At 36.3% G+C, this 17,766-nt stretch overlaps 1 protein-coding gene across 2 annotated transcripts in view; it reads left to right on the top strand.

The window, feature by feature from the left end:
* LOC123530525 (exportin-T-like) overlaps positions 1-17,343 on the top strand; it is a 36,239-nt gene extending 18,896 nt beyond the window's left edge. For both annotated transcript variants that reach the window (XM_053521168.1, XM_053521167.1), the window contains exons 15-26: positions 964-1,083; positions 1,630-1,724; positions 8,313-8,478; positions 8,994-9,136; positions 9,776-10,061; positions 11,688-11,877; positions 12,293-12,360; positions 13,068-13,116; positions 13,573-13,688; positions 14,548-14,595; positions 14,858-14,983; positions 15,498-17,343. In XM_053521168.1, the coding sequence (XP_053377143.1) occupies positions 964-1,083; positions 1,630-1,724; positions 8,313-8,478; positions 8,994-9,136; positions 9,776-10,061; positions 11,688-11,877; positions 12,293-12,360; positions 13,068-13,116; positions 13,573-13,688; positions 14,548-14,595; positions 14,858-14,983; positions 15,498-15,524 (1,434 nt within the window). In that variant the 3' untranslated portion in view covers positions 15,525-17,343. The remainder of the gene's footprint in view (positions 1-963; positions 1,084-1,629; positions 1,725-8,312; positions 8,479-8,993; positions 9,137-9,775; positions 10,062-11,687; positions 11,878-12,292; positions 12,361-13,067; positions 13,117-13,572; positions 13,689-14,547; positions 14,596-14,857; positions 14,984-15,497) is intronic.
* Positions 17,344-17,766: the final 423 nt, after the last annotated feature.

Genomic DNA, 17,766 nt, shown 5'->3' with positions numbered 1-17,766 from the left:
ATATAGACCGGAACTTCACCAGGGAAGTTCAAGCAAGTTTTTTGTGTACCTTCGAAAAAACTGTAAACTACACGTTGTTTTTCTAAGATAAGAAGTATTGAAGAAATGTGACCGGTACAAAACGGAAGATAAATTACCACTTGTTTAATATCAATAGTACACATTTACTGAACTGCGTGTTTTAGGTATGAAATACGCGATTGAAATGGGTTAGTATATTTTCCTGTTCACGACCATGGTTCTTATATGATACCAAGGGGTAGGGTATAATATGTACAGAGGCATTTTCTTTCTGGTCCGGTGCCAGTGGGTAGAGCGTTGGTCTACGGATTGCGGGGTCGTGAGTTCGATCCTCGGGCGGGGCGTATGTTCACCGTGACTATTTGATAAACGACATTGTGTCTGAAATCATTAGTCCTCCACCTCTGATTCATGTGGGGGAAGTTGGCAGTTACTTGCGGAGAACAGGTTAGTACTGGTACAGAATCCAGGAACACTGGTTAGGTTAACTGCCCGCCGTTACATGACTGAAATACTGTTGAAAAACGGCGTTAAACCCAAAACAAACAAAAGTATCAGCTGTCTGTCCGTTTGTTCGTTTGTTTGTCACAACTTTAACTTTTTGCATGAAGGCATTTTACTCGCGAACTACTGCATCTTCAAACTTCACATGCTGATAGTACTAATTGAGTACACGAACCCTGCTGACTTTGGGGTCACCAGGTCAAAGGTCAAGGTCAAGGTGCTGTGGGGGCATTTGTCACCATTAGTGACAGCTCTTGTTCATACATGTGATGGATGAGGAACTTATATGTTCAAATCCAAGAAATAAAGTTCTGTTCTGTATTTCTCAAAAAATACCAGATGTTCCATTTGTACTTACTGAAAATATAAAGGAAAAACTTAAGTACATATCAAAAATGAGTGTGTAATTGAATTGTAATTATGGTATTTACATTACAGTTGATAACAAGCCGTGTAAGCTGCCAGGGTCATATGATTGTTATGATTCATTTCTTTGAGACTGTTGTAAGATACGAGAAATTCTTCCAGTGTGAACCTCAACATGTCCCAGATGTTTTAGTAAGTATCTTACATACCAAAATCCTTTTACCATTAAGAATGTTTTACATGCGCATTCAAATAAGCTGAGGTTGAAACGCATGAGTTAAGATTTCTGTCAAAATAATTTAGTAGATATATGTAGCTGCAGTTTTATAATAGATATATAAAATATTGAAGAATTGAAACTAACACAACAGTTCCGTCCTATTTTGAACATGTCCTGGACAAGCTTCAAGTTTATCAAGAAGACTACAGTCCTTAAATGGTGAATGAGCTATTATTGTGTAAATGTTTGATGTTTTGACCAGAAATGAATTGTTGAACAGCTGTTGTATTGAGAGATATAAAGGTCATGGCTGTATTTATTTCTGCAATTGTTGGTGACATAAATGTAATGATCATTATATCTGTAAGTCATATCTTGTTTACATCAAACCAGTTTAAGAAAGCCAGTGTTATTCAGAGGCAAAGAATTTCGCTTGCAGAAATATAGCCTTACACTAGCTGAAGTCCGTTATTCGAGAAAAGACCTGGAATTCAATTACTAAATATATTGTGTTTTAGATGGCTTTCATGGATGAGCGAGGTTTCCACCACAGATCTTCCCAGGTCAGAAGTAGGGCCTCTTACCTATTCTCAAGATTTGTGAAGGGACTCAAGTAAGTTGATATACTATATTGATATGTCTAGTGGAATAACCAGAACTGTGGGTGATTTTGGTAGCAGCCTAGATTGCCGGCTGACATTTTGGGCTTTTCATTAGTAACAAGAACCCAGAATCGAGTTTAGGTGCTGGATAAAAATTTTGGTCAGGTGTGCTTATCAATTAAACTAGGACTGGGACGATTACCCGGTGAATCGGATCCGATTAGATTACTAGGTGAAACTGGTTTCAATTTTGCAAAACCGGTAATTGCTCTCAAACAATAAACATCATGAGTCGTACTGTATCTTTATTCATTTCTTTGACCATCACATAGATCCGTAGTATATTTCCGCTAAAAACACATCAACTAAACATAATCAGTGGTCTCGGATTTGCCTGTCATGATATATTTAAAATAAAATACACCAAACTATGACTTATTAATCGTCACACTGCTTGCAAACGATAGTCGGTAAGTTTCTAATGAAGTCAGCCACTGGAAGTACCTTGATACGATCGTCAGAAAAGAAAACAGCATTTTCAATATGGCAGTCGATTAACCAGTTCAATTCGATTTCAAACAAATGATTAACCGGTTTCAAAATTTTGAGATCGTCCCAGACCTAAATTAAACAGGGTTGCTATTACCTTGGAAGAGTCAGGGGAAAATGTTGTTTTTCAAAGTCAGTGAATTGTCAGGGAAATCTTTATAATGGTCAGTGAAAAATGAAATTTTAAATAAGTCAGGGGAAAATGGAATTCTGGGTCAATGTTTAAAATGTTCAGTGGCTATTGCAGTATTCAAGCAGTATTCATAAGTATTTCCAAACACATTTTGGTGTAATTGTGTATAAGCATAATTTAAATGTTTCGTTTTTAGCTCACTTGAGCCAAAGGCTCATGGTGAGCTTTTGTGACAGCGCAATGTCCGTCGTCCGTAGTCCGTTGTTTGTCCGTCAACATTTTCTAAAAAAAAAATTCTTCTTGAAAACCACTGGGCAGAATTACACCAAACTTCACAGGAATGATCCTTGGATGGCCCCCTTTCAAAATTGTTCAAAGCATTGAATTCCATGCAGAACTCTGGTTGCCATGGCAAGGAAAGGAAAAAATTAAAAATCTTCTTGTCCAAAACCACAGGGCCTAGGGCTTTAATATCTGGTGTGTAGCATCATCTAGTGGTCCCCACCAAGATTGTTCAAAATATCCCCCTAGGGTCAAATATGGCCCCACCCCGGGGGTCACATGGTTTATATAGACTTATATAGGGAAAACTTTGAAAATCTTCTTGTACAAAACCACACGGCCTAGGGCTTTGATATTTGGTATGTAGCATCAGCTAGTGGTCCTCTACCAAAATGTTCAAATTATCCCCCTAGGGTCAAATATGGCCCCGCCCTGGGGGTCCCAAGTTTTACATAGACTTATATTGGAAAAAAATGTTAAAAATCCTCTTGTCTGAAACCACAAGACTTAAGCCTTTGATATTTGGTTTGTAGCATTGTCTTATGGTTCTTAACCAAAATTGTTCAAAATGTACCCCTGGGGTTAAAAGAGGCCCTGCCCCGGGGTCTCAAGTATTATATAGACTTATATAGGGAAAAAACTAAAAATCTTCTTGTCTAAAACCACACAACCTAGCTTTTTGATATTTGGTATGATGCATTGCCTGGTAGTCCCCTACCAAAATTGTTCAAATTAGGCCCCTGAGGTTAAAAGAGGCCCCACCCTGGGGTCATCTAGTTATTACATGAGTTATATAGGAAAAAATACTTAAATAATTATTATCTTATCCTATTTCCAAGACTGTTTAATTATAATTACCTGATGATCCCAAGTAATATGATGTCATTTAACTGTGACCATGACCTGCTGACCTACTTTCTTGTTTTTTAAGATACAGCCATTAAATTTGGATGACATACACAGTTTTGCACACCGATGGTAAGACTGAATTTCATTGACCATGAATGTGACCTACTGACTTTCTTAATATTTTAGCATCAGTTTGACATTTGAAACATGTAGCTCATATTACTCAGGTGAGCGATCCGGGGTCATCATGACCCTCTTGTTATGTTAACTTTGGAATTTTGGTATTTGTTAATTTGTTATAAATGAAAGAAAATAAATATTAAAGGGTGGATTGGATGGCTGTAGGGGAGGAGGCCGAAAAAAAATATGGTGGTATTGGTCAATGAAAAGTATGGTTTAGTCAGGAAAAAGTCCGGGAATTCCATTTTCTCAACTAAGTGGCAACCATGTTAAAGACGCAGTAATATCAAAGTGAAAATTTGATATTGTTTGTTTAGTATGAAATTAGGTAGCTGGTTGTCATAGTATTTCATAACTATATATTTACAGTTGAACTTCGGTGGCTCGAACTCGGATCTTTCGACCACCCGGGATCGCTCGAACTCTTCGCCCAGTCCCGAATTTATGCCTTCTTTATTCTATATAGTTCTACCTCGGATCGCTCAAACTTCGAAAATTCGAACTCTCGAACTCATTTGGTGGTCCCATGGACAGATTACAGTGATAATTACACCTATTCAGTCGAACAGACAATTTGTTGCCGGAATGGCTTGTGTTTACAAAGTTTTTCACACCTCTGCCTGACATTTGCCAAGCTTCCCCTTTAACCGGCGCATGCGTAATTTTCACACGCTTATGTAATTAGCGTCGGTATACGACAAACAAATTAAACAAAGTGACTTTCGTTCACTGCAATGCTTTAATGGGGCTTTGAATAAAATTATTTAAAATAATTGAGCAATGTCTGTTTTTTATTTTTTTCTGCGTTAAAACGGGAGATCCGATGTCAACTTTCATACTGCTTTAGCATCGCTAATCGAAGTAAACAACCCGGAAATAGGGAATAGCTAAGTCGGCTACTGGAACGCAATATATTTGATAATATTTGTGCTAGACTATGGTTCATAAAGGTTTGCTTTTCATGTCTTTCTGTTTGATGCTGTCTTCACCAAATTCTTATAATTATATTAGTGTTTTATCTGTGTTTTTCTATTTCGTATCTATGTCATGTTTGAAAATAAATAATAAAGCATATTTCAGCGTTCGTTTTTAGCTCATCTGATTTTTTGAAAAAAAATGATGAGTTATTGTCATCACTTGAGCGGTTGTCGGCGTCGGCGTCGGCGTTGCCTGGTTAAGTTTTATGTTTAGGTCAGCTTTTCTCCTAAACTATCAAAGCTATTGCTTTGAAACTTGGAATACTTGTTCACCATCATAAGCTGACCCTGTATAGCAAGAAACATAACTCCATCTTGCTTTTTGCAAGATTTATGGCCCCTTTTGTACTTAGAAAATATCAGATTTCTTGGTTAAGTTTTATGTTTAGGTCAACTTTTCTCCTAAACTATCAAAGCTTTTGCTTTGAAACTTGGAATACTTGTTCACCATCATAAGCAGACCCTGTACATCAAAAAACATAACTCCATCTTGCTTTTTGCAAGAATTATTGCCCCTTTTGGACTTAGAAAATCAGTTTTCTTGGTTAAGTTTTATGTTTAGGTCAGCTTTTATCCTAAACTATCAAAGCTATTCCTTTAAAACTTGCAACACTTGTTCACCATCATAAGCTGACCCTGTACAGCAAGAAACATAACTCCATCCTGCTTTTTGCAAGATTTATGGCCCCTTTTGGACTTAGAAAATATCAGATTTCTTGGTTAAGTTTTATGTTTAGGTCTACTTTTTCTCTTAAACTATCAAAGCTATTGCTTTAAAACTTGCAACTCTTGTTCACCATCATAAGCTGACCCTGTACAGCAAGCAACATAACTCCATCCTGCTTTTTGCAATAATTATTGCCCCTTTTGGACTTAGAAAAATCATTTTCTTGGTTGAATATTATGTTTAAAACAACTTTTCTCATAAACTATCAAAGCTATTGCTTTAAAACTTGCAACAGTTTTTCACCATCATAAGTGGACACTGTACATCAAGAAACATAACTCTATCCTGCTTTTTGCAAGAGTGATGGCCCTTTTTAGACTTAGAAAATCATGGGTAGGACAATATTTCTATTATACAAAAAAAATCAGATGAGCGTCAGCACCCGCAAGGCGGTGCTCTTGTTTTATTTATCATCGTATTATACACACATTAGGTACAATATGACAATATATTACGATGTAAGGTCTGTAACACATCATGCCCTCGAATTCCCAAATTCAAAATGGCCGCCATTTGGATGGCTCGAACAACGGAAAACTCGAACTAATTTCCACGGGACCCTCGAGTTCGAGCCATCGAAGTTCGACTGTATATTAAATTTGAGTAAGTTTGCTATTAAGCAGAAAACTGCCGACCATATTTTATTATGTCTCCCCCCTTCTGGGGGAGACATACTGTTTTTGCCCTGTCCGTCCTTCAGTCTGGTCGTCCGTCCATACGTCACACTTCATTTCCGGGCAATAACTGGAGAACCATTTGACCTAGAACCTTCAAACTTCATAAGGTTGTAGGGCTGCTGGGGTAGACGACCCTTATTGTTTTTGGGGTCACTCTGTCCAAGGTCAAGGTCACAGGGGCCTGAACATTGAAAACCATTTCCGATCAATAACTAGAGAACCACTTGACCCAGAATGAATTATTATTTAGATGACACTTAGTAAGATGAATTTGGTTCTATGGAGATGCATGAAGTAGATGACCCCTATTGATTTTTGGGTCACTCCGTCAAAGGTCAAGGTCACAGGGGCCTGAACATTGAAAACCATTTCCGATCAATAATTAGAGAACCATGATTTGACCCGGAATGTTGAAACTTCATAGGATGATAGGTCATGAAGAGTAGATGACCCATGTTGTTTTTGGGGTCACTCTGTCAAAGGTCAAGGTCACAGGGTCCTGAACATTGAAAACCATTTCCGATAATAACTAGAGAACACTTGACCCAGAATGTTGAAACTTCATAGGATGATGGTACATGAAAGTAGATGACCCTATTGATTTTGGGGTCACTCTGTAAAGGTCAAGGTCACAGGGTCCTGAACATTGAAAACCATTTCCGATCAATAACTTCAGAACCTTGACCAGAATGTTGAAACTTAATAGGATGATTGTACATGCAGAGTAGATGACCCTATCGATTTTGGGATCACTCAGTTAAAGGTCAAGGTCACAGGGGCCTGAACATTGAAAACCATTTCCGATCAATAACTTAGAACCTTTGACCGGAATGTTGAAACTTAATAGGATGATTGCCATGAGAGTAGATGACCCCTATCGATTTTGGGGTCACTCCTAAAGGTCAAGGTCACAGGGGCCTGAACATTGAAAACCATTTCCGATCAATAACTAGAGAACCATTTGATCCAGAATGTTGAAACTTCATTGGATGATAGGTCATGAAGAGTAGATGACCCCTATTGGATTTTGGGGTACAACGTCCGTCAAAGTGAATCAAGGTCACAGGGGCCTGAACATTGAAAACCATTTCCGATAATAACTAGAGAACCACATGATCCAGAATGTTGAAACTTCATTGGATGATAGGTCATGAAGAGTAGATGACCCATGTTGTTTTTGGGGTCACTCTGTCAAAGGTCAAGGTCACAGGGGCCTGAACATTGAAAACAATTTCCGATCAAGAACTAGAGAACCGCTTGACCCAGAATGTTGAAACTTCATAGGATGATTGGACATGCACAGTAGATGACCCCTATTGATTTTGGAATCACTCTGTTAAAGGTCAAGGTCACAGGGGCCTGAATGTTGAAAACCATTTCCGGTCCGTAACTTGAGAACCACTCGACCCAAACTTGAGAACCGCTCGACCCAGAATGTTGAAACTTCATAGGATAATTGTTTATGCAGAATAAATGACCCCTTTTGTTTTTGGGGTCATTCCGTTAAAGGTCAAGGTCACAGGGGCCTGAACATTGATAACCATTTCCGATCAATAACTTCAGAACCTCTTGATCCAGAATGTTGAAACTTCATAGGATGATTGAACATGCAGAGTAGATGATCCCTATTGATTTTGGGGTCACTCTGTTAAAGGTCAAGGGCACAGGAGCCTGAACATGGAAGACAATTTCCGATCAGTAACTTTAGAACCACTTGACCCAGAATGTTGAAACTTCATAGGATGATTGAACATGCAGAGTAGATGACTCCTATTGATTTTGGGGTCAGTCTATTAAAGGTCAAGGTCATGGGGGCCTGGTCATGTAAAATCATTTCTGGAAAATAACTTGAGAACCACTTGACCTAGAATGTTGAAACTTAATAGGATGATTGGACATGCAGAGTAGATGACCCCTATTTATTTTGAGGTCACTTCATCAAAGGTCAAGGTCACAGGTGCCTGAACAGTGACTTGAGAACCACTAGGCCAATAGTGTTGAAATTTAGCGGGATGACTGGACATGCGAAGTAGATGATCCCTATTACAGCCAACCATCAGTGTCTCGCTCCTGACCCCTATTGACTTCTTGCCTATAGGACTTTGCATTGGGGGAGACATGTGCTTTTTTACAAAAGCAATTTCTAGTTTGTAACTCTTTTCATTGAAAGTAACATTGTTTTTTGTTTTTTTTTCATTGATTAATCATTTAAATATATATTACAGAGGACAGATCAATAATTACATAGATGATATCTTCAAGAGAATTGGTGACCTGCTTGTACTGAATACACCAGACAATGGGTACCAGCATCTCCTTAGTAATGATGATCAGCTGTTTGTGTATGAGACAGCAGGAAGTCTCATTGTGTCCAGTAACTTCCCACCTGAGGTATAAAGCTAAAAAATAAAAATTTTGTATTGTCATTTTGTTACACTTCTTATGAGTTTAGTGCACAACTGATGAGATGGGTGAGCAGACAGATTTTTTCTGTCACCAGACAACCCTAATGTATGTAACTGCATGTTCATTACCCAGTATAATTTGCTTACTGCCTTTATAGAATCAGATGATAGCCAGATATGTGTAAATGTCAGAGCAAAGAAAATAAAACTCTTGTATAAATACCTGATATCTCGGACTTGTTAATCTCAGAATTCTGGCTGTCTCAAAGACATTTTCAAGTCCCATCCCAAAATGTGTACCAAATATCATTTTATGTTGAATTTCAGTTTTCTGGGCAAATTCTGGAAGTGAAATGCTTGAACCCTTGGACGTCAAGATACCGAGTTTCAGCTTTATGTGAAGAGACTTGAATACTTGATTCCTTTTTCAGCTAATTCTTATATTTATTTTTCTGGGTGTAAACATTCAACCTCTCCAATATATAGTATATTATGTTACAGAAAAAGTCAGCATTGATGAAGCAAGTACTTGCTCCTATAGCTGCCAAGTTTGCACTGCTGATGGAGAAAATGATTGCAGAGAAAGATGAAAACAAACAACTAGCATATGCACAAAGCATTAATAATGCGATGGCTTTAGCCAGGTGAGAGATGCATTTGGTATATTTCATTTAACATCCAGCAGGAATGTGGAAGGTCAGTGGTTTTACTAAGGTGTAAATTCATGCTTGAAGTTATATCTGGATTGGGCACCTTGGGTCTTTCTTACACTACTAAAGCTGAAACCTAACAAATCAAGATCATTTAGGCATACATTGATGTTTGCCTTACTTTGTAATACGCTTACTTGTACTATGTACTACATAGTAGTATTTTCAGCTTTGCTGATGTCAAAATACACATTGCTGTTCTTTCCAGCTGTTTTACATCACACACTACATTTATCTCTGTTGTATAAAATACAGGCTTGCAAAAGACTTGTTAGTTCTTTAACAGAATACTTCTCTCATAGTCTTATTGCTGAAATTCTAATAGAATTTTCAAAAGTTTTGATATATACATCCATTATCTTATGCGAGATTTCTCTCTAAATAGCTTTATTCATGAATCTTGTATCCTGCCAAGAGGAGACAATACTGAGGGAGCAGTCCTAGATTTTAAGGACAAAAAGTCTACAATATGGTCCGGAGAGCTTTTAATTGGAGGTTTGGTAAGAATTACCCTCTCATAGTCATACCCTCGGTTGTTGTTTTTGTATACTAAAATATTTGTGTATATTTCAGCCGAGCTAGTAAAGGTTTTTCTAGCCAGCAGACGATGCAGAACTGTGGTTGTGAGGGTGTATTTGTCGAGTTGTTGCAGATCTTTATTCAGGCTGTTACTGTTCCGGTACATCGGCAGCTGATTCATGTCGGTGTCAGACAGTACATGCACCGTATGGTTGTGTGTCTAGAGAAGGAGATTTTACCTTTCGTTCCAGTTGTTCTAGAAAATCTCCTCAAACAGCCAGATGCCAGGGAACTGCATGATTTCATTCCTTTAATGAATCAGATGATTATGAAATTTAAGGTAAATTTTTCCCACTTCATGATATTTGATTGGATGTTTTAGGTATGGTTTAGAATAATTCAAGCATGTCTTTACATGATGTAATTTTTAGCTCGACTATTCATAGAATAGTAGAGCTATTGGACTCGCCCATGCGTCCGCGTCGGCGTCCGCGTCCGTGTCCCGATTTGGTTAAGTTTTTGTATGTAAGCTGGTATCTCAGCAACCACTTGTGGGAATGGATTGAAACTTCACACACTTATTCACTGTGATAAACTGACTTACATTGCACAGGTTCCATAACTCTGTTTTGCTTTTTTACAAAATTATGCCCCTTTTTTGACTTAGAAATTTTTGGTTAAGGTTTTGTATGTAAGCTGGTATCTCAGTAACCACTTGTGGGAATGGATTGAAACTTCACACACTTATTTACTGTGATAAACTGACTTACATTGCACAGGTTCCATAATTTTATTTTGCTTTTTTACAAAATTATGCCCCTTTTTCAACTTAAAATTTTTTGGTTAAGGTTTTGTATGTAAGCTGGTATCTCAGTATTCACTAATGGAAATGGATTGAAACTTCACACACTTGTTCACTGTCATGATCTGACATGCACAAAGCAGGTCCCATAACTTTATTTTGCTTTTTTACAAAATTATGCCCCTTTTTCAACATAGAAATTTTTGGTTAAGTTTTTGTATGTAAGCTGGTATCTCAGTATCCACTAATGGGAAAGGATTGAAACTTCACACACTAGTTCACTGTCATGATATGACATGCAGTGCAAAGGATCAATAACTCAACTTTGCTTTTTACAAAATTATGCCTCTTTTTCAACTTAGGAGTTTTTGGGTTAAATTCTTATATGTAAGCTGGTATCTCAGTACCCACTAATGGGAATGGATTGAAACTTCATACACTTGTCCACTGTCATGAGCTGATAAGCACTTTGCAGGTTCCATAACCCTATTTTACTTTTTTACTAAATTATGCCCCTTTTTCGACTTTCTTATTCATTCAAGCGACAAGGCTGTTAAATAGTCGAGCGTTGCTGTCCTCCGACAGCTCTTGTTATGTTTTAGGCATTTATACGTACAGTTCACATGAAAACTTTGCCTAAAATATTTCCTGTAACTGTTTTGGTTACAGTATCATTGCATATAGTTCCTGAGCCAATTCCTAGGTCTCCATAGTCACATAGCTTGATTTCTTGGGCTACTGATTGCGAGGCTGGGATGGGGTAAATGTTTTCAGTCAAGGCTTTATATCTAAAATCATTCATTATTCATATTTATTTCATTTCGTCATGATGTGCAAGGTTGGCGAAATCTGATTTTGACTTGTTTGTCCGTTTTAGTCATTTGCTATTTTTTACTTGTCCGTATGATAGTTATATAGTAAACTCTGGTCATATTTCACTTGTCTGTTGGGACAACCTGGGCAATACGGACAATTGAATTTGCCGACCCTGATGTGAGAATTCTTGGTCACATTTTGCACTTTGATGAAGTGTATATTAGATTAATCTAGTTAACTCCCCCTAAATTTCAAAGATTTATATAAAATAGATAATAAATAATAAAAAAAAACTAGCAAGCAAAACCATACAACTTTGACCCATCCATGTGATTTGTATGTTTACAGAGTGCAATATCACCATTCCTACAAGAGGTGTTCATGCCAGTGGTCAGTACAATATTTCGTGTGCTAACCCAGCCTACTGATGACCTTGACCAGGTTGCGGTTGCTGATAAACGGTCGCTACAGAAAAGTTACTACCAGTTTATTTCTACAATAGTCAGCAATGATGTTCTTGATGTGCTCAAAAACCAGGGTATGATTTGATATTATTTAGTCATTTACAGAAGCAACTTCATTTACCTGACTGTAGGTATAAACTAGTTCTACCATTGCCTTTCAACACTGATTAAACTTTTGTTTATGTATTAAGAAGAAAGGTGTTAATTAGATTTAATATAGACATAATTTGTTATTTTGATAAAGTGCCTCCGAGTATCATTAGTACATTACAAAGAATGTTTATAATATATTTCAGTTTATGTATTAAACATACAATAGATGTGTCAGTCCTGTTTTTGTATAATGATGTAAGGGATTTTCTCATGAAGGGGTTTAGAAGTCTGACATTTACTTAAAAATTCATGAGTAAATGTAGATAACAAAATTCATGAAACTAAATTTCAGTAAAAATTTAAATATTTTACAAGTAACAACATTTTATGTTACAGAAGTTCACAATCTTCACCAGGTGTTGATCACTATTGTTCAAGGTGCCACCGAGTTTCCTGATCCTTCTGTAAGTTTTACACAACAATATTCTTGTGTTTAATTTTTAAATATTTGCTGTAACAAAAAAGCAGTTTGAATTCGTCAAGTACACACCATGTACCAGCATTTTAGCTTCTCATCCTAAGTTTAGAATAAAAGTGGTTTACAAGTTTTAATTTTATATGTTTTTTTTTGTGAGATCTGTTTAGTATTTGCAAAGAAAACTCCACATGTTATCTGCAACTTGAATGAAGCCAGATGTAATAAGGATGTATGACACAAAGCATTGACAACAAACATCTGTCAAATTATTAGCAGGTCTTTGCCCTACTGGGAATTCATTAAAATATGTTTGAGCTGCACCATGAGAAAACCAACATAGTGGCTTTGCGACCAGAATGGATCTGCCATCCGCGCAGTCTGGTCAGAATCCATGCTGTTTGCTAATGGTTTCTCTAATTGCAGTAGGCTTTGAAAGCGAACAGCATGGATCCTGACCAGACTGTGCAGATGCGCAGGCTGGTCTGGATCCATGCTAGTCGCAAATGCACTATGTTGGTTTTCTCATGGCGCGGCTCTTCTGTCAAATTATTAGCAGGAGTCTTTGCCTTGCTGGGAATTCATTAAAAAAACCTGACAGTTAAAGGACTGTGCTGGGAAAAATATATAAAACACTTATATGATTACAGAAACCAAGTAGTTTGAGACTTAATTGACTATTATTCTTTATTACAGAGTCAGAAGACATGTTTCAATATCTTGAAGAGACTTGTAGCAGCTTGGGGTAAGTCCTAATGTTAGAAAATGAGATTTCAGGATGCCATCAAATAGCATAGAGAACATGAACTAGCAGTGTAGAATTACCACAGCATGTGCAAGAACAGTTATTCAAAGAAATACAGTGAAATAATTCAGTTTCATGTTTTTGTAGATTAAATGGTATTGTTCAATTATGAAATTTAATCCTATTGAACACATAGATCCATTTATTCATGCCCCCACAGTGAAAGACAAGATACTGCTGTTTTTATCAAAACCAGGAAGTACCATGTCAATAAAATTTATTGATTTTACAGTATTGTAAAGATTGCCTGTTTTACTGTTTATATATGAAACCACTTTAGATAAGAGTTTTATTATACTGTACTCAGTATTTTTATTCAGACAGCTCTTACCTGTCATTTTACATGCATAATTGTTTGTTGTTGTTTTTTTTTATTAACCTGTGTTGCAATTTCAGGAGGCAAGGATGGTTTACAAGGATTTCCAGACTTTGTTTATAAGAGTATCATTCCAGCTTGTTTCATGGCCCCAATGAAACCAGAGTTTGATTTAAAAGATGCACAAACAACACTGGTAGGCTGTCTACTGAAATTTCGTTGAAATTTTACCTCTGTGCTGTAGATATACTTTGATGCATGTCTACCATCATATAGTGTTGGGAGGTGTTAATGAACCAACATACTACAGATTTGTAACAGTATAAACTAATACATAAGTGTTCTCTGTGATGATTTGATAAAAGACATTGTGTCTGAAATCATTCATCCTCCACCTCTGATTCATGTAGGGAAGTTGGCAGTTACTTGCGGAGAACAGGTTTGTACTGGTAAAGAATCCAGGAACACTGGTTACGTTAACTGCCCACCGTTACATATCTGAAATACTGTTGAAAAATGGCGTTAAACCCAAAACAAACAAACAAATACATACATGTATGTTTTAGAAGGGGCCTCCAAGGCCGATTGGTTAAGGTCGCTGACTTCAAATCACTTGCAGATCACCATTGCAGCTTTGAACCTGACTTGGGGGCGTTGAATTCTTCATGTGAGGAAGCCATCCAGCTGGCTTACGGAAGGTCGATGGTTCTACTTGTGATGAAATAATGCATTGAGGGGCACCTAGGGTCTTCCTCCTCGGTCAAAGGTGGAAAGTCGCCATATGACCTTAATTGTGTCGGTGCCACATTAAACCCAACAAAAAAACATGTTTTAGTTGATTGTATGATTTATTGAGAGAATTGGTAATTTAGTGGAGTTTTCTCTTTAATTGGCAATGGGCGTCAGATCTAGAAAGTTTGGGGAAAATATTATAAAACAACCAATTATTGGAATGAAAAATGTTTTAGATTATTTTAGAAAAATACATATATTTGAATTAAACTGTTTCCATGTCACTTCAGTAGAAAGTAAAACTGTTCTGTTTTGTTTTCTAGGCTCTTAATGAGGCAGCATTGTGTCTGAAATGTGTACTGGAACAGAGGGTAAGACCAAATTCTCTCTACTTAAATAGTTTACTGTAGTATGTGATACTTATAATTACCGTTCCATGTGTAAATTGCCTACATCTCATGGATTGTGTTAAAATTTAAGCTTTCATATTGGATGAGTAGCTGATCAATGCATGATTCAACATTGCGCATCATTTTAGTGTAGACATTTCAAAATTACTTGAGACTTTGAATAAACGATTGGTACAAAAGTAAAAAGAAGGGCAGCATTGTAACATGTTCTTATATGTTTCAGGGAGACGAAATGATCAACTATCTACAGGGTGACTATCTGCCCACACACAGACTGTCACCTGATCAAGCACGAGAATTCTGTGATGCTCTCAAATCAGAAAGCAAATTATTTAGGAACTATTTTAAGGTAAGCAGAATCAAGGCTTTACACTGGACTCGATCATATATGACTATCTGACCTTTTTTGCATATTATACAGACTATGGGCACAGAGTTTACTTTGTTGAGGTTGTCTAGCTTTTTCAGCTCGACTTTGTTTTATCAACAGGTACAGATTTGTACTGTATGTTTTGTCCCTCACATGAATCAGAGGGGCGTGGGGGATGTGTATAAATGACTTGTGGAAACATCTTTGGCATATTTTGGGAAATATTTGCCTTGCTGAGAAATTGATCTAGTGGCATCTGGGTTTGTAGACCAGAGCTTAGGAACTTAAATTGTAATATCATATTAAGAATGGCTTAAGTTTTTATGAGGAATGTTTCTTGATTAGTACACTACTGTCACTTAAGGATACTTAAACAATATGTTATATATATGAATGCTTACTTAATTAATGACACTGTTGTCTTTGTAGTTACATCTATTTTACTTTAGAGATGAATGTTTCTTTGATTTAAGTTACAATCTATCTGTTTCAGACATTCTTCACAAAGGCGAAGTCATGACCCCGGTGATGCACCTACACGGCAGTAGGTGACCCAACAGTAAATACACATGTACAGTGATAAACTTTAAACCAGTGTTTCATCATAGATTTATTTAATTACTAACAGTTTGACTGCATAAAGTGATTAACTCTTTAATGACCAAACATATTTCACGAGGATGCGTAGTTTTGAGAATGAAGTATAGAGTATATGTAATTCAAAAGTGATTATTTATAATTCATTTGAGATGCATGTGTTTGTGATTGCTTTAAAGCGGGTATAGTACAGTACCAGGTGCTAAGATTCACGAGGCGAGGACATAGCAAGAGGAGATTTACATGGGCATGAACATGATATGTCATTTAAAGATCTAAAACTTCATGCAGGCATTAGCTTAATTTATCTTGTGTTATTAATGTTTATAAAATGTTATTTATCATAAAGTTCTTAAAAGAAAAAGATGGAACTGTCCCTGCTTAAGGTAGTTCTGCACGTCTGAAATACTGGAAGTAATAGTGTCACTTCATTAATCCGGATAACGTAGAATAAATCCTTGACTTGACATATGGAAATGAAAACCATTTAATAAATTAGTGGCAACCCATGGGTAAATTTATTAAAATGGCAACACTTGAACAGTACTGTTTTTGAAAAGATAAAATATGATATAATATCATTGACACATTAAGTCAGTAATGTCTGAAAACTCAACTCAGAATGCGCAGGTCCCTCAAATCATTAGCAAATATCTCAGAAACAAGCACAGGAACCTATACCTGTTATTTTACCATATGATAGATAATATTTTTGTATACAACTGTGAGAATTTTCATTAAAATATGCTATGAAGAAAAATTTCTATTCACGAAAAAGTTATCAAAATTTCATAATTTTCCATAGACTCCCATTTAAATATGACAACTTTCATGAGGCCAAATTTTTCAATCATTCTAGCAAAAAAGCATGTCACGGAATCTTTTTAATTCAATAGATTTTCTAGATATATTCTGAAGTTTTGAAAATCTGGGTTTAACCAAATTCTAAGTGATAGAAATTACTTTGATTGGAACATGCAGAACTACCTTAATGAGAAAGTGAAATTCTTTCTTAAAAGTGTAAAATTTGTAGTAAATAAAGAAATTTTGTTGTTTGCCAGGTCTCCCACTGAATGTTCAGTTAAAAAAATCTTCTGTCAAAACTTTGCTAGCATTTTTTCATGGCATTTCATATGCATGATTTTGAAAAAGCATTTACTGTTGACAATGAAAAGGCATAAATGGAAAAAGTATGAAAGTTTCAAACGTACATGTAGTACTATAATCATATGTAATACACTGCCATATATTCTTTATAACAAGATATTATAGACTCTTCCTTGACATTTTCAGATGAAAACTCCTACATTAAGTATTTGGGCACCTAACTTTTATAATTTGATTATGATATTGATATAAAAATGGAATGTGCCAACTGATTGCGAGATAGTGCTATTTGATTTGAGAGTGTCTTGTTTAAGCTCGTGCAAGTATCTGTTATTTTACTTTATTACCTAAGCAATTGTTGTATATTGTTAAGTCGTATCTCAAATTTTACTGCACATTTTAACCAAGCTATGTTAAGTGGTTTCAAATTTCTGTGTTGCATACTGTATGGTAAATGTGTATCGTGTATCAAATGATTCAGGACACATTTTTTAACACTGTCTTACCTCGATTTTCTTCGATCGTTAGTAATGATGATGGGTTTCCCTCTAAGGTGTCGTTTTTCTCTGGAAGATATCCAGACCAGTCAGATTCTGTTCATTATGATTAGAAAATAGACAGATATATAACATATACCTCACAGATTACTGCAAACTCCAGACTAACATAAAGAAAATAGTTTATATCAAAATTTATTTTAAAAAATAAGCTTCTATAGTCAAACCTGTATTAAGCAACCTGTATTAAGCAGCCAACGAAAGAATAAACATAATCTGCCTGCTTAAGACAAGTTGAAGCGAGAACAAAAAGAAAATGATTTGCTGCTAAAGGCAAACAGGTGCTTAATACAGTTGGTTGTTAGGGTAGATTCAGCTGTATTCATTTATAATTAGACTCCCTTCTGTTGACTTCTGTTGCATTATTGGATATAGAGTTTTGTATATTTTACACTGCCTATACATGTGATTAAACAAAAAAAAACAAGTTTTCCTTGGAACATGCTGAATTGCACTATTTTTAACTTTTTAAGCCCCCAAAGGTAGGCACATTAGTTTTCA

Source organism: Mercenaria mercenaria, chromosome 13 (assembly GCF_021730395.1).
Source record: "Mercenaria mercenaria strain notata chromosome 13, MADL_Memer_1, whole genome shotgun sequence".
Taxonomy (NCBI): Eukaryota; Metazoa; Mollusca; class Bivalvia; order Venerida; family Veneridae; genus Mercenaria; species Mercenaria mercenaria.
This window is presented reverse-complemented; position numbering and strand designations above follow the sequence as displayed.